The 26,331-nt window shown below is 44.6% G+C and overlaps 1 protein-coding gene across 4 annotated transcripts in view; it reads left to right on the forward strand.

The window, feature by feature from the left end:
• Positions 1 to 26,331, forward strand: part of SYCP1 (synaptonemal complex protein 1) — a 345,552-nt gene that overhangs the window by 151,219 nt on the left and 168,002 nt on the right. For all 4 annotated transcript variants that reach the window (XM_029573719.1, XM_029573718.1, XM_029573720.1 and 1 more), the window contains exons 15-17: positions 5,736 to 5,797; positions 6,381 to 6,497; positions 8,853 to 8,957. In XM_029573719.1, coding sequence (XP_029429579.1) covers positions 5,736 to 5,797; positions 6,381 to 6,497; positions 8,853 to 8,957 — 284 coding nt within the window. The remainder of the gene's footprint in view (positions 1 to 5,735; positions 5,798 to 6,380; positions 6,498 to 8,852; positions 8,958 to 26,331) is intronic.

Below are 26,331 nucleotides of genomic sequence, written 5' to 3' on the forward strand. Positions count from 1 at the left end.
CCGGCATCGACTGCTCCTCTTCACCTCCTCTGGTGGGGCTCCCGAGGCACAATCGGGGCAGGAGCGTGCTTGCCGAAGAGAGGCAAGCCGTGCAGAGGAGGCACTCGAGCCCGGGAAAAAAAAGGTGAAAAAAGAAAGAAGACGCAGCGCAGCCGAACCTTCGCAGTGAGTCAGCTGCGCCCCCTGAAAGGCAGCAGGCCAATCAGAGTCCGGCGCGAAGGGCTTTAAATTTGTACGCCTCCCTGCGGCGTCGCGCGCCCGAAGGAGGGCGACCTAAGGGGCCTGCCCCTTAGCGCGCCCCTTGGAGAACCCCAGGACCAGGACCTCTCCCTTTCGCACTCTGCTTCTCCTCCAGCAACCCAAACATTGCATTCTTTCAACTCTGCAAACATCCATTCAACTTCCACCAGAAACCATCCAATATTCTCATACCTCCTCCTGCACTCATACCAACATCCTCAAACATCCATCAACGCTTATCCGGATCTCACCAAGCATACCCCAGCACACATCAGGATCTCATCAAATAGTGCTCCGTTGCCTGCTCCACCCAGCTTCTAACAATCAACGTGATAACATACCCAATCCAGCACACTACTAAACTGCAGCTAGCACTCCCCATACAGATTACAGCACTGACACTATCTCTCTTTCAGTAGTCATTCAACGCATCTGCAAACCTCATCCAGTTACAACACTCCTCCTAACTGCATCCAGCAATCATCCAGTTCGCTTCAAACGCTCTCCCCAGTTCCATCCAGCTCAATTCCGGACTTCTTCCAGGACTCATCTAAATCTATCCGGACTTCTTCTAGCACTCATCTAAATCTATCCCATCACTCACCCAATTTTCATCCAGCTTTCATCTGTATTTCAACCAACATCTCTGATCATCTATACCACTCATACAGTTCTCATCCAGCAACCACCCAGCACGAATCTAGCTTCAACCAGCACCCACACTCTTTTGGATCTCCCTCCTGCTACTGTTCAACATCCTGCAAGACCCTCCTGCACGACCCTCCCAGCGTCCCACAACACCCCCTCAGCCTCCTTCCTCTGATAATCATCTTCTTCAATCCAACCACTATCCACCAACGTCACCAAGACCTGGGAGACAATCGAGCACTCCTAGAAAGAACTTTCAGCACAGTAATGGATCCACTCCCCACCGCGACTCATCTGATGAGAAACAGATACCTGATTAAAATCCCACTTATGAAACACATCAAAAACCTATTTTATCTCACCTTCTTTTTGGTAAACACCCAATCTCTAACCGAAAAATTCATGCTAATTTCAGACATAATCCAAGAAAGAACCCCGACTTCTTCGCCATAACCGAATCATGGTTTAAAAATACCGATCAAGTTCTAACGAATCATCTAACCAACAATGCTTACGACATATTTTCAATCCCACGCAAGTCCCGCAGAGGAGGAGGACTACTACTCATCATAAAAAAAACACTTCTCTATGAAGTTGATCCCTCACAACCTCCCTAAGAAATATGAAATTGCGCTATTAGACTCAGAATCCATACAACTATGTCTAGTTTATTGCCCTCCCAAACTTCTAGACAATGAGATCTCCCCACTATTAGAATTCTTAATAACAAACATTAGCACAAAAAAACCTTCTATAATACTCGGCGACTTCAACCTTCATACTGACGCCAACCCCAGATCACAAAATTGCCAAACCATGCTCGATATGCTTTCAAGCCTAAACCTGAACCAACTAGTGAACAACCCCACTCACAAAGCAGGTCACACTCTGGACCTGATCTTTACCAACCACTACTTCTCCGACACAACAATATCTCACAAACCAATCCCTTGGTCTGATCACTACCTCTTACAATGCAGCTCGCAAATAAAAACCAACAACATGACAAGAACAAATGAACAACAATCATTCAAATACAGACCTCCCTTCCAACCCAAAATACTACAACAAGAACTAGGGAAACAACTAGCGAATCTAGACCTATCCAATATAAACAACGCTACTCAATCCTGGTTCCACCTTACAGAACAAACGGCAAATAACATAAACCCCGAGAAATTGAAACTGATAGGAAAAAACAGAGGAAAAAACAACCCTTGGTTCAACTCTAACCTCAGAACTATGAAATCCAACCTCAGGAAGATGGAAAAGAATGGCGTAAAGCCAAATGCCCAGCAACCCTACAAAGATACCGCACGCAACTCGCCGACTATAAGAAAATGATTCTGAACTCCAAATGTGACTACTATAGTCAAAAGATAAAAAAACTCCACAAATAAATCCAACTCCCTCTTCAACATTGTGAGAAACCTCATAGACGAGAATAACAACAACACCCCCACAGCCGAAACACATAATCTAAGCCAAGACCTTGCCATGTTCTTTAAGAATAAAATAAGCAAAATAACTAGCACCATCAACAAACCCTCAATCACTGAAGCGCAATTTGACACAGCAACTATAACACCTTGGTCGAACTTCAACCCAATCTCAAATACCGAAACGGAAAAGATGCTAAGAAAAATAAACCCAGCCTGGCACGATCTCGATATAATCCCAACCCGCGAGTTAAAGGAAATGGCACACATTATTGCTCCAACCATAGCAGCTATAATAAACAAATCTCTCAAAGAAGGTGAACTAGCATCTAAACTAAAAATTGCAACTATCACTCCAATATTGAAAAAAAAGAATCTGGATCCAAAAGACTTGAATAATTACCGTCCCATCTCTAACCTTCCCTTACTCGCAAAGATGTCTGAGAAAGCAGCACTGATTCAACTCAATGAACACCTAGAGAACAACAATATTCTTCATCCCTCACAACACGGTTTCAGAAAGAACCGCAGCACAGAAACCCTGCTACTCAACCTAGCCAATAAAATAATAAGAGGTTTTGACAACAAATTAAGCCACTTACTAATCTTACTTGATCTTGCTGCGGCTTTCGACACCGTAGACCACAAAAGCCTGATATCAAGACTTACAAGCATAGGTCTATCAGGCAAAACTTTGGAATGGTTCACCTCATTCCTTAATGACAGGTTCTTCAAAGTCACCATTAATAACAAATCCTCTGATCCCTTCTCCCTTGAAACAGGTGTACCACAAGGGTCCACCCTCTCGGCTACCCTCTTCAATATCTACCTACTCCCACTCTGCCAACTCATCTCAAGTCTAGGCGTCACATACTTTATGTACGCCGATGACATTCAACTCCTCATCCCAATAACCTCAACGATCGAAGATGCACTCTGCCTTACAGCTAAACACCTTATCTCAATTAGAAACATGCTGAACCACCTAAAGTTATGCCTCAACATGAACAAAACCGAATGCATCCTCATTGAAAGAAACAACTCAGTTCAATGAACCCCAATGCCGTCCTTACAAATTGACAGCACGAACATCCAACTGAAGAACAATGCAAAGGTCCTCGGTATTTGGATCGACAACGACTTGAACTACAAAAAGAACATAGCAGTGAAAATGAAAGAAGGATTTCTCAAACTTCACCTACTCAAACACCTTAAACCGCTTCTACACCAACAAGAATTCAGAACCGTCCTACAATCACTCATTTTCTCCAGCCTCGATTACTGCAACTCGCTTCTGATTGGCCTTCCTAAATCTACCTTAAAACCACTCCAATTGTTACAGAATGCCGCAGCCAGAGTACTTACCGGCAAGAAGAAATCAGTCCACATCACCCCTGTTCTGAAGAGTCTCCACTGGCTACCGGTCGAACAAAGAATCGAATTCAAAACTTTAACAATCCTACACAACGCAATCTACAAAGCAGATAACACCGCCCTCGATAACATGATTCAAAAACACAAATCTCAACGCACGACAAGAACCACCAGCAAACTGCACCTAGTCATACCCTCTCTTCCCTCAGCTAAACTGTCCAACACTAGGAATAGAGCCTTCTCAATTGCAGGACCAAAGGTATGGAACTCATTACCAGACTACCTAAGCATGATCAGTGACACCAACTCATTCAAAAAGGAACTGAAAACATGGATATTTAGACAAACATTCACAGATGGCGTTGGATAAACTAAACACATCTTCTCCGACACATTTCCCCCCGGCTCTGCTCGAACTAATTCCTTGTATGAACTCTTCCCACGACATACCTCACTTACCCACTGTCTATTAACTTATGTTCTCCTTGATTAATTTTAGTATGTCTCTCACTGACTCCCGAGAATCCATCCTCCCCCTCAACCCCTATCTTACATACTCAAGAGAATTATAAACATACCAGTTGCTCTTTAACTCATTTAAATTACTATGTTATATGTTTATCTTGACCTTTCTTTTCACTGTTTATATACAGTTAATCCCGCTTTATGGTTGTACACTATAATACCTACTTGTACACTATTGCCTTATGCTCTAACTGTAATAAGTTGTTAAAACTGCAATAAGTTGCTTAAACTGTAATAAGTTGTTCGTTCTCGTTCACATTATGCTTTATCTGTAACAAGTTGTTAAAACTGTAAACCGGAGTGAAGGCATCTTGCTATACTTCGGTATATAAAAGAGTCCAAATAAATAACTAAAAATAAATAAATAAATAAATAAAATATCTGTAAAGGGTGTCTAATTCTTGAAGGTTTGCATGCGCACTCTACTAGAGCGCAAGCAGCCTCCTAGGTGGAGTGTCATTTGGTCTCCCCGCAGGAGATCTGTTGGGCAGCAACTTGGTCTACTCTATACAGTTTCACCTGGCATTATAGGCTGGATATGTGGGGGCCAGAGGAGGCGTGTTTTGGAGAGAGTGCACCTCGTGCCAGTCTTTCACTCTCCAGCTCAGTTTAGGGGAGCTTGGGTACATCCCATGCATTTGGACTGATCTGGGGTATGATCAGGAAAGGAAAATTGGTTATTACTACTAATTTTTGTTCCTGGAATACTACAGATCAGTCTAGAGCCCTGCCTTGTCTGGAAAGACCAATCTTCTCTTCTTTGTGTAAATAATGGAGAAATTAGTTTAATGGTTAAGTTTGGGAGTTTTCAGTACCTGTTATTGACGTAAGGGCTCTAGTTGAAGGGCTCCACCATCCCCCTGCTTGATTTATGGGGTGGTGAAGTTAGTTGTTTGAAGTGTTGGGTACAAGTCAATACTGAGGGACTTGCACGTAGCAGTCTAGATTACGTAGCAGTGTCAGTAAAGCTTTTATTCTCTGCCTCCATCTGCTGGTATGGCTGAAAAACCCATGCATTTGGACTGATCTGTTCTTATTTCAGAATTGAAAATTTTCTTTTAGAGTTAAGTTATCTGGCTAACTTAGCCAATTTTTAACTCCTCCCTGAAATGCCCCTGGAATGCCCCTTTTTTTATCCTGTTAGATTTTAGCCAGATAAGTGGCTGAACATTAGGGATGTGTATTCGTCACATCCGTTTCGGCAGGTAAGCACATACCTTGCCGACTTTCTAGTATACATGGAAAACAGAGTGTATGTGTGTATTTTTAATAATGAGATACATGCATGGGTACTTGCATACCTGCCAAAATGGATGTGATGAATTCACATCCCTACTGGACATAGCAAAACTGGCCATTTAGACAGATAACTTATGAGTTATCTGTCTAAATGGCTTTGAGTATAGACCTCCTATATTCTTAAGATTATGCTTTATGTTTAGCTTTAGTTTTTAGATGACTTGGGCTAAAATATTGTATTTTATTCATACTGTCCTTTATTTGATGTAGAATTGATGACCAAATTAAAAAATGACAATGATACAGAGCTTCAAGAACTGAAAAGAGTCTTGGTAAATATTGATTATCATCCTTATATTAGTAAATCAATAAAATGGAATTGTATTTTATATGTATCCATTTCTGTTTAATTGCAGCAAGCTAGCCTTTTGCAGTTCCTAAGTACTGTATAAAATTTATATTAGATATTTATACTAGATATAGATTAGATGCAGAAGAGCAGCCATAGTTACAACAGAAATAAGACTTCATCAGACTTCCTAGGAGACTGAGCTGACCTGCAACAGTGGCACATCTACATTGGGCTCCCAAGAAGGCTGGGGTAACTTACACGGATTGACTATAATTAAAACCAAACATCAGTGAGCATGGTGAGACTGGATGTTTTGGAAGGACAGCCTCACTAATTTAGGTGGTTGTGTGGAACACATAGAAGAGGGCCTGGATATTGGATTAAGTTTTGGTCTTGTAAAACTCAAAGAAAATGATGACTATGTCTGAAATAGCTTAGCAACAAAGGTGAAACTAAGGTCTAAATTTTTTAGTTTGATAACCATACATTAATAAAAATAAATTAATGCAGAATACATTTCTCAGTTTATTACAAGGTTTCTAATACATTTCTGTTTTGTTTAGGAAAGTTCACTAATGGTTCAAAAGGATTTGGAGCAGGAGATAACACAGGGAAAATTACAAAACAAACTATTAACTGAGGAAATTGAAACCAAAGAATCTAACCATGGGAATTTCAAAGTAAGTTGAACTAGATTTTGCTGTTATTTCTAATTTGAAATTAATTTTAGAGTAGTATGAAATATTAAATAGAACAGTTTTGTAAAAGTAAGCAAAAATCCTCAATTTTTTTTTGCAGTCTTTATGTTCAAAGATCTTGATCTCATACAGACCATATCAAAGATTCTTGTCCTTTTGCTTTTCACACCAGTTTAGACTGTCCCTGCAAGTATTTAGGGGTAGATATTCAAAACTGCTGTGCTGCTGAATATCCCCATAGAAAGTGATAGTTAGCTGAATAAGTCTTATCTGGCTAACTTTAAACTTACTATTAAGCAGGTATAACTTATCTGGTTAACTTAACCTGATAAGTTCCAACATTGCTACTTATCCAGCGTAGTTATTCATTTTATTTATTTATTTATTTAAGGCTTTTATATAATGACTTTCTTGATACAAATCAAATCAACTCGGTTTACATCGAACTAAGCATAACTATAACCAACCAATTAACAAGTGCCAATTTATAGGAGCATAAAGTTACATTATAACAAGGATGCCTTAACTGGGAGAAGGAAAAAAAGAAGGGGAGAATGAAGATAAATTACTATATGCAATAGAATATGTGAGGGAGGCAAGGAGCCGACCTCATGATGACTTGTGAACATGATTAGCGTTTGTTTATTTACATAAGCAATATGATAGTTCTAAATCAGGCTGTTGGGCTAGTGGTGGGGAAAGCTCTGCCGAATAGCCATGTCTTTAGTTTCTTTTTGAAAGTTAGTAGACAAGTTTCCTGCCTGAGGTCCGGAGGCATGGCGTTCCAGATGGAGGGCCCTGTGATAGAAAAAGTCCTGTCTCTGATATTTGAATGGTGTACAATTTTGATTGGTGGAACATGTAAGGATCCCTTGTAGGCATCTCTTAAGGGTCTGGTCGTCGAGTGCAGTTTGAGAGGGTGTGAAAGATCTAATGGGGTCTGATGGTGAATATTTTTGTGGATAATTGTCAGAGATTTATGAAGGATCCTGAAGTTTACTGGGAGCCAGTGAAGATCTTTTAGAATGGGTGAGATATGCGCTCTCCGATTAGTATTTGTTAAAATTCTTGCCGCTGCATTTTGGAGCAACTGGAGCGGTTTTATAGTAGAAGCCGGTAGACCTTGCAAGGTGGAATTGCAGTAGTCTATTTTGGAGAAAAGAATGGCTTGAAGGACAGATCTGAAATCGTGGTGGAATAGGAGCAGTTTGAGATTTTTGAGTACTTGTAGCTTGTAGAAGCACTCCCTTGTGGTATGTTTTATAGATTGCTTTAAGTTCAGGTGACTATCTATTATGACTCCAAGATCTCGGGCGTGGGATATTTGTATGTTAGGATGCAGTTGGTTATGAAAGGGACTGCCTTCTGGGGTGATTAGCAATAGTTCAGTCTTGGAAGTGTTGAGTACCAGGTTAATGCTTGAAAGGTGATGGTTGATTGTTTGTAAATGAGAGTTCCATAGTTTGAGTGTTGAGTCCAGTGACTTGGATATGGGGATTAAAATTTGTACATCGTCGGCATATATATAGAACTTAAGTTTTAGATTTGAGAGAACATGGCAGAGAGGGAGTATGTAGATGTTAAACAGGGTGGGCGATAAGGAGGAGCCCTGGGGAACTCCAAATGGGGCGTTAGTGTGAGAGGATTCCTTGTTGTTGATTTTAACCTTATAGCCTCTGTTGCTAAGGAAGGTGTCGAACCATCTAAGAGCTGATCCTGCAATACCTATATCTGATAGCCGGTTTAGTAGGGTATTGTGATTTACAGTATCGAAAGCTGCAGAGATGTCAAGAAGGACTAGGAGGAATGATTGTCCTTTGTCAAAACCGATGTAAATTTGATCAAGGAGTGAGATGAGGAGGGTTTCGGTATTGTGTTCTTTTCGGAAACCGTATTGTGATGGGTGTAGAATGTTATGGTCCTCCAGGTAATCTGAAAGCTGCTTATTTACAATTTTCTCCATGATCTTGGCTACAAACGAGAGATTTGAAATGGGGCAGGTTCGGTTTTTTGAGTATGGGTTTAAGGCTGGCCGATTTAAGAGCGTCTGGGAATATTCCTTGTGAGAGGGAACAGTTGATAATATCAGCTAGATATTTGGAGATGTATTCTGGTATGAGAATCAGAAACTTGGAGGGGATTTGGTCCAGAGGGTGGGTCGAAGGTTTCATTCTTTTTATCAGATTTTCCACCTCTATAGTGTAGGTAGGATTCCCCATGCTACTCTCTCACCACCCCAACAAAATTATAATTAATGACTCATCCTAATTTGCAATAGTATCTTTGTTTTTCATGTATATCTTATGTAATTTTGAAAGCTAAAAATATTTTAAACAGGGAACAGTTCAAGACCTTTTAGATGAAAAGGACAATCTTGAGAAGACAGTCAAAATATTACATGAAACTGAAAAGGAGCTGCAAGATATTATCCAGATCAGAGAGGTTTGTAAATACACTTTTTGCCTACTAGCTTCCTCCTTACTCTTTTTGGCTTCTGGCTTAACTGTATCTGAATCCCACCATGTCTATAGTGCCATGAATCTTCATTCACAGATATATTATTTATTTATTTGATTTATAGTAGGCCTCTGGCTTTCTTATTTTACAAATGTACTCCTTCCCAACTAGTAGAATTCTGTTTCTTGTTTATTATTGATTTAGCTCACGCCTTTTCATTAGTTGCTCAAAGTGAGTTATATTCAAGTACAGTAGGTATTTCCCTATCCCCAGAGGACTTACAATATAAGGGGGGCATTTACTAAGCATTTTTCCCATAGACACAGAATGGGAGAAAAACCTTAGGGATAGATTTTCTAAGGTGTGCACGAGCACGCCGATTTTATAACATGCGTGCACCGGCGCAAGGGGGGGGGGTGGTACAGTTCTGCACATTTTGCGCAGCGTCACATCCTGGCCTTCCCCAGTTCCCTACCCCCCTATCTAACCTTCCTTTCACTTCCCCTCTCCTCCCCACCTCCTAAATCTACTCTACCTTACCTTTTTTTTTTTTTTTTCAAATTGCTGCTCCTCTGGAGCAGTAGTAATTTGCGCACGCCTGCAGGCTGCTGGCGCGCGCTTCCCCGGCACAGTGGCAAATGGCCATTGTACCGGCGCCTCCAGCCCCACCCCTCCCCGCCCCTTTATCTGGGCCCAGCACTTTGGAATGTAACTCCTGTTTTTTACGCACGCAGGGGAATAAAAATTCGGCCGTTAGTAAATCAGGCCCTAACTTTGTACCTGAAGCAGTAGAGTGTGAAGTGACTTGCCCAAGATCACAAGAATTATTGGCGTCATTTGAACTGTGGCCTCCTTTTGACTGGGACTGCCTCCTGTGAGTAATAGAGTAGATGATGGCAGAACAAGACCAGTTAGCCAATTTAATCTGCCCAGTTATTTCTGTTCACCCTGCTAAGGATATGTCCCAGCTGCTATCAATAAAAGCTTGAATGCTTATATGGTATATCTCCTTATCCAAGTTAGTTTATTTTGTTTTCCTTTTTAGTTCTTTATCATCCTGGGTAGATAAGCATACAAGTTCCCTTATTTATCCAAAATGCATCTCCTACTATGACTTACCAAGCTTTGTAATAATCTAAACAGCTACCAGACCTAAGGGCTTGTTTACTAAAAACTTTCTCTAATTTTGTGTCTCTGGGAAAAATGCTTAGTAAATGACTCCCCTGGTGAAGTTGTTAATTTAGAGTTCCATATTCAAAAGCCATTTAGATGGATAACATAATATCTAACTGGATTACATAGCTTATTCAGCTGAATAAAAAAGAGGTATTCTGGGGAGGGGTTGAGATATCTGGCTAATCTAGACGAATATTGGGTATATCCGGCTTTGTGTAGCCAGATAACACACTACTTAACTGGTTTGGGGAGCAGGCAGGTAGGGATAAGATACTACAGGCTGGAAAGACTTATTATCACGTTTTGGGGGGGGAGGGGATTGATACCTTTATTTTGAAGGGTCATGATAACGCTGTTTAGCCAGATAGCTTTTAAAGATATCTGGATAAGCTGTGTTTTACCTGGCCACACAAGGCCGATAACAGAAACTTAACCGACTATATTCAGACATAGCCAGTTAGGTTTTTGTTATCCAGCTATAGGTAGCCGGATAACTTTAGGCTGATTTATTCAGTAGGATATTTATCTTGCTGAATATATGAGACAAGTTATCTGGCTAACTTTAGCCAGATAGCTTACTGAATATGGACCCCTTAATTTTTTAATAATATTCTACTTTTTATTTATTTATGGCTTTTTTTGTTTGTGGCTAGCCAGCCATTCAAAGCAGATTACATTTAGATACCACGGGTATTTCCCTGTCTCCAGAGGGCTTACAATCTTAGGGGGTTTATATACTATGGCATAGGATTTTTCCCAGAGGGGAAAATAAATACTGCAAGTTTGTGAATCCTGTGCTATTTTCCCTGATGGTATTCACAGACCTGCAGTTAAATACTGCCAAGAAAAATACCATCACTTAGGTGATCTGGAAAACACCATGCAATAGCAGCCCCACATCCTGGGGTGGCCATCTTTTAAAAAGCCCGAGCAACTCGCATAGTGCCCCCTCCCATCAGAAGAGTAAAAATCCCTGGGGGGTCTATTGAGTTCCCCTGTCCCACCCCCTCCACTTTGTGAGGTGGCCAAAATTGAAAAATTAATGTAAAAAAAGTAGTAAGTCTCAGGCTTGCTCCTCATTTCCAAAACTCCTATCCCTTTGAGAAAATAAAGTCAGCTCTGCCACCCCAACTCCCTGATACCTGCTCGATACTTACTACAAGTCCCTGGTGGTCTCTTGGTGCCCGGAGTGTCCTCTAGGGTTCTGGGCCAGGGTTGTTATTTTAAAAATGGCACTAGTTGCCAGCATGTATACTTTTCCCACAGATAAGCAGGCTAATTAGCCATGCTGTCTGGGATGTCCCCTGGAGGCCCAAGGCGGGAACTTCTCTTAGAATGTTCAGAGCTGTGTGCCTGTGCGGCCATTCATCCGCAACTGCCTGCATCGCTTCAATTCTGTTTTTCCCACGCAGTTACCGGACACGGGTCATCTCTCTCACGTGCCTCGAGTTTTTTTGAGTTTTTCTTCCTTTTTTTCACTTCGATGAACCCCCAAAAGCTTTCAGTGCTACCATGGCTCTGAAGACCCCAGGCTTCAAATTTTGTCAGTGTGGCAAAATTATTACTGTTACTTGTGCCTGGGGCTGGACCATGTCCAGGCATTCTGCCGTAACTGTGGCAGGATGTCTTCACGGGCCAGCAACAGCAGGCTGCCAAGATAGCCAGGCTCTGGGAGATGGATAGAGCCTCGTCAGGCTCATATGCCCCTGCTTGCCACTTTACACAGTCTTCTTCAGGCAGAGAGCCCAGGAAACAGGAGGAGCAGAGACGAGCATCGTCATTGGAGCCGTCCTCCAAGAAGGCCCAGGGAGTGAAACCCCCCAGGGAGTTGGGAGGTAAGGGCACATGTGGCAAACCCTGTCAAGGCCTTTCGAGCTCTGTGGCACAAACAGAGTGTGGACCTGCGCCACGTGCGTCAACCCATTCATTGTCGAAGCAGAATCAGCAGAGTGACCGATGCACAGACGATGCATGATGCACGACATGGACTGGTGCACGTTTTCCGACTCAAGCATCATTCGATGTATCACGGAAAGCACCGTACCGACGTAATATTGATGCAGTCGGCGTCGAAGCACCGTACTGACGTAATATTGACGCAGTCAGCGTCGAAGCATGCATTGGTGGAAAAGCCCATGCCAGCACAGAAGGCGAAAGACAAATCCCGCCATGCTCAATCGACACAAAATCACAAAGCGTCGCAAATCTCAGGCATTGTGGGCTCCCAGAACCCAAGTAAATGAGACCCCAAAATAGTCTTCGCCCCAAGTGAAATGGAGGACTCGGGGGCTTTTGAGATAGATGTTCTATACATCTCTGGGTGTTCCTCTTCCTCCTCGGATAGGGATAGTGTCCACATGGACTCTCAGCCATCTCGAGACAGAAGAGAAGTTTGCCGATGCTCCAAGAGCCATTAGTAAAACATGGGGGCAGGGGAGCACCTGGACTCTTTCATTCTCAGGGCAGCGGTTCCTACCTCTAGTTCTAAGAGGACTGGCAGTCTGGAGACAGTCTGAGGTGTCTCATCATCTGCACAGAAGAAAACAAAAATGTTGTCTACATCCCATCACATGCAGGGTGAGGCCTCGCAGGCCATGTCACAAATAACAGAATCCTCCAAATTTTCTTCAATACTTGGGAGTCGGGTCAACAGCTGGGGTTGCCCTCTAGCCCATCAGAAGAGGCCTCGACCCATTCCATTCCTTCTCCCCCCCCCCCCCCCCCCCCCCCCCCCCCCCACCAGGAGGTATCAGGAGATGACAATGCCCCTGGTGAGCTGAGTCCAGTAGGCTTCAGGACCAGTCCGTGAACCAGCATACTCCTCTCCGCCTTCTCCGGGTTCGTCTACGGGCATACCCTGAGACACTCCCCCCCCTCAGAGTTCCCTCCCAAACCATCTTTGCTTCCCAAGGACCTTTCTTATTCTAGGTTTATTGAAAAGGTGGGAACCTTCTTGAAAATTGAGACCAAAAAATTGCCAGATCCTAGATTGGAAGTTCACAGAATCCTAAAATTTTTTTATGTCCCTTTGGAGCTGACTGCACTCCCTTCGCATTCTATCCTAGATGCGGTTATGAACAAGGCATGCGAGTCACCTTTTTCTGTGCCCTCCATGTCTAGAAAATCGGACCTGAAGTGAAATGGACCAAAATGACAAGCTCTACTCCAACCTTTCAGGATGTAGCCTCCGTGTTGAGAAACCTATTGAATCCCACAGCTCATCAGATTCTCACTGTATTGGGTCATATAGCTGTGGTGATGTATGTAATCCCCCATACTTGCCTTCACATGCGCCGATTTCAATGGGGTCTCAAGTCCCCGTGGTCTCAGCGCAACCATCTTATATCACTCAGCCAATGATCTCAGACTTGGTCTGGTGGCTAATGCCCAAGACCCTGCAGTTGAGAGTGCCTTTCTGGAACCTGGAGCATCAGGTTGTTCTGAGAGCAGATGCATCCACAAAGGGATGGGGTGCACATGTGCTGCACTACAAGATACAAGGTCTTTGGTCTCCTAGTGAGAAAACTTTCCAAATCAACCTTCTGGAGCTGCGAGCTATAAGGAATGCCATCCACACCTTCTCCCGACTTCTAGAGGGGAAGGCAGTCTTGGTCTATACAGAAAATCAAGTAGCTATGTTTTATATAAACATAGTTCCAAGATGCTTTGCAGGGAATTGGTCCTAATACTGGTATGGGCGCTGGCGCTACTTCATACATTTGCAAGTGATCTTAAAATCATCCATACAGTTGCAAGTGACCTTTAAATCATCCATTGTACCTGAAGACTGGAGGGTGGCCAATGTAACCCCAATATTTAAAAAAGGCTCCAGGGGCGATCCAGGTAACTATAGACCAGTGAGCCTGACTTCAGTGCCGGGAAAAATAGTGGAAACTATTCTCAAGAACAAAATTGTAAAGCATATAGAAAGACATGATTTAATGGAACATAGTCAACATGGATTTACCCAAGGGAAGTCTTGCCTAACAAATCTGCTTCATTTTTTTGAAGGGGTTATTAAACATGTGGATAAAGGGGAACCGGTAGATGTGGTGTATTTGGATTTTCAGAAGGCGTTTGACAAAGTCCCTCATGAGAGGCTTCTACGAAAACTAAAAAGTCATGGGATAGGAGGCGATGTCCTTTCGTGGATTACAAGCTGGTTAAAAGACAGGAAACAGAGAGTAGGATTAAATGGTCAATTTTCTCAGTGGAAAAGGGTAAACAGTGGAGTGCCTCAGGGATCTGTACTTGGACCGGTGCTTTTCAATATATATATAAATGATCTGGAAAGGAATCTGATGAGTGAGGTTATCAAATTTGCAGATGATACAAAATTATTCAGAGTAGTTAAATCACAAGCAGACTGTGATACATTACAGGAGGACCTTGCAAGACTTGAAGATTGGGCATCCAAATGGCAGATGAAATTTAATGTGGACAAGTGCAAGGTGTTGCATATAGGGAAAAATAACCGTTGCTGTAGTTACACGATGTTAGGTTCCATATTAGGAGCTACCACCCAGGAAAAAGATCTAGGCATCATAGTGGATAATACTTTAAAATCGTCAGCTCAGTGTGCTGCAGCAGTCAAAAAAGCAAATAGAATGTTAGGAATTATTAGGAAGGGAATGGTTAATAGAACGGAAAATGTCATAATGCCTCTATATCGCTCCATGGTGAGACCACACCTTGAATACTGTGTACAATTCTGGTCGCCGCATCTCAAAAAAGATATAGTTGCGATGGAGAAGGTACAGAGAAGGGCAACCAAAATGATAAAGGGGATGGAACAGCTTCCCTATGAGGAAAGGCTGAAGAGATTAGGGCTGTTCAGCTTGGAGAAGAGACGGCTGAGGGGGGATATGATAGAGGTCTTTAAGATTATGAGAGGTCTTGAGCGAGTAGATGTGACTCTGTTATTTTCACTTTCGAATAATAGAAGGACTAGGGGGCATTCCATGAAGTTAGCGAGTAGCACATTTAAGACTAATCGGAGAAAATTCTTTTTCACTCAACGCACAATAAAGCTCTGGAATTTGTTGCCAGAGGATGTGGTTAGTGCAGTTAGTGTAGCTGGGTTCAAAAAAGGTTTGGATAAGTTCTTGGAGGAGAAGTCCATTAATGGCTATTAATCAAGTTTACGTAGGGGTAGATTTTTTTAAAAAGCGCGTTCGCGTACTTTTGTTTGCGCACCAGGCGCAAACAAAAGTACGCTGGATTTTATAAGATACGCGTGTAGCTGCGCGTATCTTCTAAAATCCTGGATCGGCGCGCGCAAGGCTGCCGATTTTGGGCAGCCGGCGTGCGCCGAGCCGCGCAGCCTGTCACCGTTCCCTCCGAGGCCGCTCCGAAATCGGAGCGGCCTCGGAGGGAACTTTCTTTCGCCCTCCCCTCCCTTCCCCTACCTAACCCACCCCCCCGGCCCTATCTAAACCCCCCCTACCTTTATCCACGGATTTACGCGTCCCGGAGGGAGACGTAAATCCACATGTGCCAGCGGGCTGCTGGCGCGCCGAGACTCGACCCGGGGGTGGTTCCGGAGGGTGCGGCCACGCCCCCGAAACGCCCCGGGCCGAAACCACGCCCCCAGTCCCGCCCCTGAAATGCTGCGCCCCGCCCCCGAAACGCCGCGTCATCGGGTCCCGCCCCCTCGACACACCCCCGACACGCCCCCTTCCAAAAACCCCGGGACCTACGTGCGTCCCGGGGCTCTGCGCGCGCCAGCAGCCTATGGAAAATAGGCACGCCGGCGCGTAAGGCCCTGCTCGCGTAAATCCGCCTGGATTTACGCGAGCAGGGCTTTTAAAATCCGCCCGTTAGGGAATAGCCACTGCTATTAATTGCATCAGTAGCATGGGATCTTCTTAGTGTTTGGGTAATTGCCAGGTTCTTGTGGCCTGGTTTTGGCCTCTGTTGGAAACAGGATGCTGGGCTTGATGGACCCTTGGTCTGACCCAGCATGGCAAGTTCTTATGTTCTTATGTTCTTATGACCTACCTGCCAGGGATCAAGAACACAGAGGCTGACAGCTCAGCAGAATCTTTTATCCCCACGAGTGGGAACTCCACCAGGACGTAGCGCACTCTCTCTTCAAGAAAAGGGGGACATAGATCTTTTCGCAGCTGAATACAAGATGAAGCTTCCGAAGTTTTGCTCTCTGTACCTGAGTGATCGGAGAGTAGCTCAGGATGCTTTTCCGCTTCCGAGAGAGTGAAGCCTGTTGTATGCATTCTCTCCGATTCTGCTAATAAGTCAAGTGGTTCAAAAGTGCATCGCAAAGAAGTCAGATCTCATCCTTGTAGGGCTGGCGTGGCCCAGAAACCGGGATACGCCTACCTCATACATCTCTCCATACAGCCACTGGTCCTCCTTCAGGACAGGGTGGGCCTCCTAACACAAAAAAATGAGACTCTGCTTCATCCCATGCAAGACTCGCTTCATTTGACGGCATGGAGATTGAAAGGGAAGTATTGAGTCATCTTCCTGTTCTGATGGAGATTCAGGTCATTCTCATCTCCTCCAGGAAGCCGTCCACAAGAAGGAATCATACAGGTAGATGGCACAGATATCTTCATTGGTGCATGTCAGTATCGCTCGATCCCTTCGGATCTTCACCAGAGCAATTACTCAAATACCTGCATTGTACACGTCTGGCCTAGTGATTTCATCCATCAGAGTACACCTTAGTGCTATAGTGGCATACCATCCTTCAATTCAGGGAAATTCCATATCCACGCATCCAATAGTATCTCATTTCATGAGGGGTGCATTGAGACTCCTCTCTCCGATCTCACGCCCGACAATCCCGTGGAACATAAATCTGGTTTTAGAAACACTCATGCTGCCGCCTTTTGAGCCAATACACACAGCTTCTCTGAAGTTCGTCACGTATAAGGTATTATTCCTAGTTTCAATAACCTCAGCAAGGCGAGTCAGCGAGCTTCAAACGCTAGTACACTACCCACCTTATTTGCAATTCTACCATGACAAGGTCACTTTAATCAAACAATAACATTGCCATCCTTCTTTCCCAAGCCACATGCTTCTAGTCAGGAAAGGCTACTACACACTCTAGATTGCAAGAGAGCCCTAGCATACTGTAAACAAAGGACTCTTTCATCTAACAGGCACTCACAACTCTTCCTCTCCTTCAACCCAAATGCTCCAGGTTTACCAGTAGCTAAACGAACACTAGCCAATTGGCTTACACAATTTATTTATTTATTTATTTATTTATTTTTATATACCAGTGTTCCTGTATGACATACAAATCACATTGGTTTACATTGAAACAATAGAAACAACGAACAAAGAGATTCGCCCAGAGGCGGTACATGGAACAAGGAGTACAAGAAACTGGGAATGGGGAAACAATGTATTCAGTTCTGCTACTTTTCTAGATCACAGCGCTTAGACTAAAAAATTAGGGCACATCAACTAAGGGCTGTAGCTACCTCAATTGCCCATTTACGCAACATGTCATTTCAAGACATATGTAAAGCAGCTACTTGGTCCTCACTGCATACCTTCACATCTCATTACTGTCTCCAACAGCAAGCCAGTTCAGATGCATCTGTGGGACAGGAAAACGGATTATTATTAAGAGGTCTGCAAAATGACATTTTGACATTTATAGACTTAAATTCTGTGCTTCCTCTTACCTAGCTGGGGACTCCCAGACAGCATGGCTAATTCAGCCTGCTTATCTGTGGGGAAAAAAGCAAGTTTGCTTACCATAAACGTGTTTGCCATAGATAGCAGGATGAATTAGCCATGCATCCCCAGGTAAGCTAACTTGCTTTTTTGCCTCTAAATGGCTATGTCTAGAGCCCTAGGAGGTGCTCCAGGCTCCACTAGATCACTGAGGACTTGTAGTAAATACTGAATGGGGTGATGACTTTCTTTTCTGAATTCTTGTGAATTTTGTTATTTGATTTGCAGAGGATCAAAGAGTAATGAGCTGATGTGTATACAAATCAGCTCATTTAAATACCTGCATTGTGCTGTCTTTGTGGAGGGGAGTTAATGAGTGGTTTTGATATATCATGCATTATCACTGCGTTAAGACATTTACCACAGGATAAAGCCCTAACATAGCTTTGTAAATGACTCCCTAACTTTGTACCTGAGGCAATGGAGGGTGAAATGATTTGCCCAAGGTCACAAGAAGTGGCAGTGGAATTTGCACTCTGGCTTCCCTAGTTCATAGCCTGCTTCTCTAACTACTAGGCTACTCCTCCCAAATATCAGACCACCTAAATTCCCTTGGCCTTGCTGGATGGTACCCAGCCACCACTAACCTGCCAGCACCACAAGTTTAGTGTGTGAGGAATTATAGCCTGCTGTACTAACCCAGCTACTTCATAGCTTGCAGTGTTGCTATGTTGTGTTTTATTTTTCTGCCACTTATTTTCTCCTTTCCTCCTCTCCCTATGCCTCTGCTCTTGAGGGAGTGAAGGGTGGATTGTTTGCAATACTGCAATCTCCCAATCCTGTTCCTACCAAAAGCCTCTATATTTGTCCAAATCATGGTTGGATTCTGTTATAGTACTGGTTTGTACCATCTCTAATGGTAGGTTATTTCAGCCACTTACCATCCTCTCAGTAAAGTAGTATTTTCTCATGTTTCTTCTAAAAATTCTTACCTCCAACTCAATATCCTTGAAATTCCTTTTTTTTTTTTTTTTTAATGGCTGTTTTTCTCTATCGGTGATTTACGGAAGCTTGTCAAATATGTGCATGTTTCTATTACATGCCATGGCTGGAGTGCAGATGTGCTATGACTGCAGCCTCGTTTCTCGTTTCCTTCCTGGCCTGCAGAATGTCCTCCTGCCAGCAGGGTGAATTGGAGAGCAGCATATATTGGCAGCTGCTCCTGCTTGCCCTCTGCTGGCTCTTCTGTGCCACAGAAACTGCACAGTGCTCTATAGGCTTGTAGAAACCTGCTGGCCCAGTGCAGTTCAGATTGCAGAGGGAGGCTGGCAAAGGAGGAAGAAGCAGCACTTGGTAATCCTGCTCCCAGACTTTTGCTGTTCAGGGATTGAGGGTGGAGTGGAGAAAAGGACAGATGAATGTGCCACAGTGTGTGGGGAAAGAGAGAAGGGAAGGTGATGATGCCAGGAGATGGAGAACAGGGAAGTTGATGATGCCAGGGGTTGAGGAGAAGGGTGGAGGGAAGATTATGATGATTCAAGGGGGTGGGGAGGAAAGTTGGAAGGAAGGGGAAGATGATAATGATGCCAGGGAGTGAGGTTGAGGGAAGGTGATGGCAGAGGCATAGCGTGGGTCTCCAGTGCCCGGTGGCCAATTTATATTTATATATTTAAATCTACTTCCCTGTATGTACCCAGATAGCCTAGACTCCTGGGTTTTGCCACCCTTCCAGCAGATGGAGACAGAGAAAATTTCACTGACACTGCCACATAACCCGAGGTGCCACCTGTAGTTCCTCAGTATTTCTCTGTCTCCAGCAGTTGGTGGAGGTGCAAAACGTGTAGTCTGAGACTAGTTAAAAAAAGAAAAAAGGGAAAATTAAGTGAGAGAAGTTTTGGTCTCCGAGATTACCTCCCAGGGTGTTGGTAGGTCCTGGTGGCCCCCCCTCCCCCCGCCCCTGGTTTTTGAGGTGGATGAGCAGGGAGTTGGGGACCCTTTATTGCTCAAACCCTTATCGCCCAGCATTGAAAGCTGGTGGTTTCAGTTCTCTCCCCCTCAGGCAGAATGACAGAGCCTGTTGCCATTCTTCAGGTTTCAGGGAAGTGCTTTCTTGTTCTTTTGCTTTGTGCTACTAAAGTTGAGAAAAAAAAGAGCAGTTTTGTGGTGCACTTTTCTTTTAGGCAGCAGTGGGGCTTTTATTCTCTTAAAGGGAGTTGAACCAGCTCCTTTTTGTACTGTTCCTCGAGCGGCTGACTGTGGTTGCGGCTCCGGTGCCCAGACATCGTTTCACGCAGCTCTAGCTGCACAGTGTGTGACAACACCCGCGTGCAACTCTCCCATGGCAGATGTTGTTCCCAGTGCCTCTCTGGAGGAGAGAGTGGCTCAGGAACGGTCGCAGTGGCATCGGGGAGGCAGCGTAAGTCTGGAAGACTTTGCGGCATTGGTGGAATCAGGGGAGCCATTCCCAGTTAGAGTGGGAACCGTGGCCATTTTTTTCACTTTTGTGGCTGCTTTGTGGGCCACGGAGGAGATGGGGGATTTCCTTCCACTGCTGTCCCTGGCTGATAGTAACCCTGGGGGGTGGAGGGTGGCAGGAGGCTCAGGGGTTGTAGTCAGGAGGGGAAGAGGACCTCCTGGGGGACGCTTCGGATGATTCCTCTACCTTTTCCTCTGATTTTGTCCTGTTGCAACACAGGGCTTATATGCCCATAAAGTCCACGTGGCGGCACAGGGCCGAGCAGGCGGTGTCGATAGGTCCCTGGCCGAGGAAGAGGTCCAGACAGTCATGGGCTGTGGTGGCTACGAGGGTTTGCGAGACCAAGAGAAGCCCGAGCCAGTGAGCGAGGCGGATAACGTCTCTGAGGTTTTAGAGGATGAAGATCTGCAGACTCAGGATCCCCAGGACACAGAGCAGGCTCTGATGGACTGGGACCCGGAAGAAGGCCTGGGGAAGGCCCCAGCTGTGGAAAGGGATGATCTGAAGGTGGTTCAACTGTTCCACAGGGAGGAGTTGAGCCCCCTGATTCCCCATGTTCTGGAGGAATTGGGGATTAAGGTTCAATGAGAGGAGTCAGATCAGGAAGAGGTAGACCCGATAATGGATGGCTTTCGGGGTCCAGCGAAAGCCTTTCCTTTCCATAAGTCAGTCAAAAAGTTGGAATTTAGGGGGTGGGATACTCCTGAGACTGGCTTGAAGGTTATCAGAGCGAAGGATGAATTATATCCTTTGCCTAAGGATACACTTGAGCTCCTGAAGGTCCCGAAGGTGGATGCCTCGATTTCAGTGCTAAAGAACCTTCAGAATAGGAAGCTTGAAGTTTACCTCAAGAAGATTTTTGAGGTGTCTGCCGTTGGCATACTTGCAGTGGTGTGCAGCAGTTTTATGCTGAGGGCAGGTCTGCTCTGGGTGCAGCAGTTGCAGGTGAACAAGTCCATGTCTGACTTAGAGGCGAAGCAAGCAGAGTGGCTGGAGGCGGTGGTTACCTATGGAGCCGATGCGTTATATGACCTCATTAGAACTTCTTACAGATCGATGATGTCAGTGGTATCTGCCAGGAGACTCCTCTGGTTGAGGAACTGTTCGGCGGATGTGTCATCCAAGTCTCAGTTGGGAGTGTTACTCTTTAAGGGGAAGCTGCTCTTTGGTCAGGACTTGGAGTAGTTGATCAAACATCTGGCGGATAATAAGGGTCATAAGTTACCCGAGAATAAACCAAAAGGAAAAGAGTCTTTTCCTTTGCGCTCTCGTTTCTGAAGGAATAAGCGTTTTCAGCCTAAAGGGCTTCAAATGGTGTCCAGAGATATTTCTTAGGGGAGGCATGTGTCCTGGAACCAGTCCTTTCATGGGTGAAGGCTGAACAGAGATGGCTCTTGCCAAGGCGGTGGTGGAGCCAAATCAGTCTAATGAAGCGTCCACTCCTCAGTTACAGCTGTAGGGGGTCGGTTGACTCTTTTTTACGAGGAGTGGGCCAAAATCATGTCTTTCCAGTGGGTCTTAAGTGTGATAAGACAAGGTTACACTTTAGAATTTGCTTATCCGCTAAGAGAATTATTCATGGTCTTCCCATGCGCTTACGAGGGAAAAAGGCTGGTGGTGCAGTAAACCGTCAATCGACTTCAGATGCTGAGAACCATTATTCCTGTCCCTCTGGAGGAACAGGGGAACAAGCCGCTATTCCATTTATTTCGTCTTTCCCAAAAAGGATGGAACATTCTGCACAATTTTGGACTTAAAGAGGGTAAATGTGGCTCTCAGGGTTCCTAGTTTTCAAATGGAGACTCTGTGTTCTGTAATTGCGGCAGTTCGCAAGGGGGTGTTCTTAGCTTCCCTGGATCTAACCGAGGCGTACGATCAACAAAGATATCTAATATTCATGGTCCTGGGAAGGCATTTTCAGTTTTGCGCCATTCCATTCAGTATGACAAAGCTCCCAGGATTTTCACCAAGGTGATGGTCATGGTGGCAGCAGCCTTCCAGAGGGAAAGTGCCATATCTGGATGACTGGCTAATTTAAGTGAAGTTGGAGGTCCTTTGCCGGCAGGCAGTGGTCTTGGTCCTCCAGTGCTTGAGATCACTGGAGTAGATAGTCAATCTGCCCAAGAGTCATTGTTCCCCTTCTCAGATTTTGGAATTTCTGGGGGCACGTTTCGATACCAAGGTGGGGAAGGTTTTTCTCACTGAGGAGCGCATTACAAAATTGCAGGCGCAAGTTTGCAGATTGTTGGAGAAACAGGTGCCCAGGGTATGGGATTACTTGTAGGTTCTCGGTTCCATCGCTGCCACCTTGGAGTTGGTTATTTGGGCATTTGCTTATATGCGGCTTCTGCAGTCGGCATTGCTTTCCTGCTGGGATCCGTTGTCATAAGCAGTTTCAGCTTCCGCTTCCTCTTATGGAGTTAGCCAGGTCCTGTCTCTCGTAGTGGCTACGTCAGGACCAGTTGGGATGAGGAGTGGACTTGGAGGTTCTGGACTGGATGATTGTTACCACTGATGCCAGTCTCTCTGGGTGGGGAGCAGTATGCCAGGACCAGTGGTCTGTGGAGGAAGCATTGTAGCTCATCAGTCGCTTAGCTATGAGAGTGGTGCGGTTGGCATTGCGAGCATTTCTACCTGTTTTGCGGGGGAAGCCAGTGAGGATCTTGTCGGATAATGCGACGATGGTGGCTTACATCAACCGGCAGAGTGGCACCAAGAGTCAGGTGATGGCTCAGGAAGCCCAGGCATTAATCAGCGGGGCAGAGCAGCATCTGGCGCTGTTAGCAGCCTCTACATTATGGACAGTGTACAAGCAGATTTTTTCAGTTGGAAACAGCTGGATCCCGGAGAGTGGGAGCTGTCAGAGGAAGCAATGCGACTCATCAGTCATAGATGGGGCAGGCCGCACATGGATCTAATGACAACTTACTGAAATACCAAGGCCCCTCAGTTCTTCAGTTGAAGAAGGGAACGAGGAGCAGAAGGGGGTCGATGCTTTAGTTCTGCCTTGGCCGAGGGACATTTTTCTGTATGTATTTCTGCTGTGGCCACTGGTGGGCAAAATCTTATGATAGAGATCCATCTGGATGAAGTGATTTTGGTAGCGCCAGAGTGGCCTCGGTGGCCTAGGTTTGCGGATCTGATCAACCTAGCGGTGGACAGTCCGGTGAGATTCGCTTCTCTGTCAAAGCTTCTGCATCAAGGCCCCATATTTTCAGATCAGGTTGCTTGCTTCTGTCTCACAGCTTGGCTTTTGAAAAGCAGCGCTTAAGGGAGAAAGGATATTCGATGGATGTCATTTCTACTCTTTTGCAAGCTAGAAAGATTTCCACCTCCTTGTCGTATGTGGAGGTCTGGAGAGTTTTTGAGGCTTGGTGCGTGGAGCAGGGGGCGAATCCTTTGCGAGCTTCCATTGCATGTATTATGTACTTTCTGCAAAGAGGGTTGGTGAAGGGTTTGTCCTTTAACTCCCTCAAAGTTCAAGTGGCGGCTTTGGGTTTTCTTCGCAGCAAGGTTCAGGGAGCGGCTGTAGCAGTGCATCTGGATGTGGTGTGTTTTCTCCTCGGGAGGGGGGGGGGGGGGAAGCACTTACGCCCTCCGGTTCAGAAGTTGCTCCCCTCTTGGAGTCTTAACTTAGTCCTTAAAGGCATGTGTGTGGCGCCGTTTGAGCCTCTTAAAAGGACTACTTTAAAAGATCTCATTTTGAAGGTGGTTTTCTTGGTGGCGATTTGTTCTGCTAGATGGATCTCAGAACTTCAAGCCTTGTCATGTAGAGATCCTTTCTAGAGAATTTCGGATTCAGGGATCTCCTTGCAGACAGTTCTGGCCTTTCTGCCGATGTTGGTATCGTCATTCCACTTAAGTCAGTTGGTGGAGCTCCCAAATTTTCCAAATTTGAAGGCTTCAGCACCTCATGCGAAAGAGTTGCGGCTTTTGGATGTCAAGCATGCATTGTTGCGGTATCTTAAAGTTAATAACAATTTCCGGTTGTCAGATCATCTTTTTGTGCTGTGTAGTAGTGCGAAAAAGTGTCATAAGGCGTCAAAAGCCACGATTGCGCGGTGGTTGAAGGAAGCCATTGGATCCGCGTATATCTGTCAGGGTCGTCCAGTCCCAGAGGGCTTAAGGGCTCATTCTACCCATTCCCAGGCAGCTTCCTCGACTGAATGTCAACAAGTGTCACGGCAAGAGATTTGCAGGGTGGTTACTTGGAAGTCATTGCACGCTTTTGCTAGTCGTTATCATTTGGATGTCCAGTCCCCAGAAGCCATGGGCTTTGGGGAGAGTGTGTGTCGAGCAGGACTCTTGCAGTCCCACCCTGTTAAGGGAAGATTTGGTACAACCCAGGAGTCTGGACTGATCTGGTTACATACAGGGAAAGGAAAATTGGTTCTTACCTGCTAATTTTCGTTCCTGTAGTACCACAGATCAGTCCAGAGTCCTGCCCATTTGGAGAAGGGAGATTTGGAGAGTCCGCTCGATCTGTTATTGTAGTTAATCTGAATATGGATACAGGTTTTTTGTTAGTCCTGCATATTTTTAGTGTGGGCAAGGTTACCTGTTATCACTTTCCTGTTCCCACTGCTCGTTCAGGAGATATTATTTCGTTATTGGTGTTGGTGTTGTAGCTATCTTAGCTTGGGTGTGTATCAATACTGAAGAACTGCAGGTGGCACCTCGGATTATGTGTCAGTGTCAGTGAAATTTTCTCTGTCGCCATCTGCTGGAAGGGTGGCAAAACCTAGGAGTCTGGACTGATCTGTGGTACTACAGGAATGAAAATTATCAGGTAAGAACCAATTTCCTTATTCGCAACTTCCTTGCAAAAAGCATTCAGTGTTGTCTCCCCTGCAGGGGGAAACCGAAGATTGATGATGTCAGTGGGTGAGAGGAATGGAAAGAGAGGGAAGTTGATGATGCCAGGGGGTGAGGGAAAGGGAAGATGATGATGATGCCAGGAAGAAAGCAGAAAATGGGATAGATAATAAATGAATAATTTCCGTTTTTGTTGTATTGAGTTTTAGGCGATTGTGGGAAAGCCAAGTTTTAATGGTGTTGATGTATAGACAGACAATAGAAAGGGCATTGGACCAAGAATTCGTATAGGGAATGAAAAACTGGATACCATCTGCGTAGCTTTTGAATTGTACATTTAAACTGTCTAACAGATAGCATAGAGGTTGTAAGTAGATATTAAAGAGAATGGGAGAGAGGGCTGAACCTTGCGGTATGCCTGAAGATACAGAGTACTGAGTGGAAGAATAAGAGCAAATATTTATTTGGTACAGGCAATTAGTAAGAAAAGAGTTGAACCAACTGTGAACTGAGCCCGCTTTACCGATAGAATGTAGTCTGGATAGTGATTTAGAATGATCCAAGGTGTCGAAAGCCGCTGATATGTCCAGGACCACTAGTATTTAGTCAACATTAGCATCAAAGCCTCTAAATATGGTGTCAAAAGATGATAGTAACAAGATCTCAGTAGTATGACCTTTTCTAAAGCCATGTTTATTGGGATGAAGGAGCTCATTATCATAAAGATAATTGTTAATATGTTCCTAGGATTTTGATGCAAGGGGTCCTGGTTATAGGGGGTTCCAAATGTATTCTCTGCTCATCCTTAGTTGATTGTGGTTTGTTAATTTGATCATCAGTACTGAGGGACTGCAGGTGGCACTCTCGTATATGTAGCAATGCCTTAAAGTTTTGTTCTCTGCCTCTACCTGCTGGTAGGGATGCATAAGCCCACTTGTCTGGACTGATCTGTAAGAAGAAATTTTCTTATATATTTGCTTTTTGGGATCTTGCCGGGTACTTATGACCTGAATTGGCCATTATTAGGAAAAGGATACTGGGCTTGATAGACTCTCAGTCTGACTCATTATGGCAGTTCTTATGTTTCTTGATAGGGTTGTGTTGTATAATTGTTCTAGTTCTTCTCTGAACTGCTTTCATTCTTTTGATGTCCTTATTAAGTCTCCAGTACTCAGAGTAGGGGTCTTATTATTAACCTGTACAAGAGCACTATTATCTCCTTTTTCCTACTGATAA

Source organism: Rhinatrema bivittatum, chromosome 12 (assembly GCF_901001135.1).
Source record: "Rhinatrema bivittatum chromosome 12, aRhiBiv1.1, whole genome shotgun sequence".
Taxonomy (NCBI): domain Eukaryota; kingdom Metazoa; phylum Chordata; class Amphibia; order Gymnophiona; family Rhinatrematidae; genus Rhinatrema; species Rhinatrema bivittatum.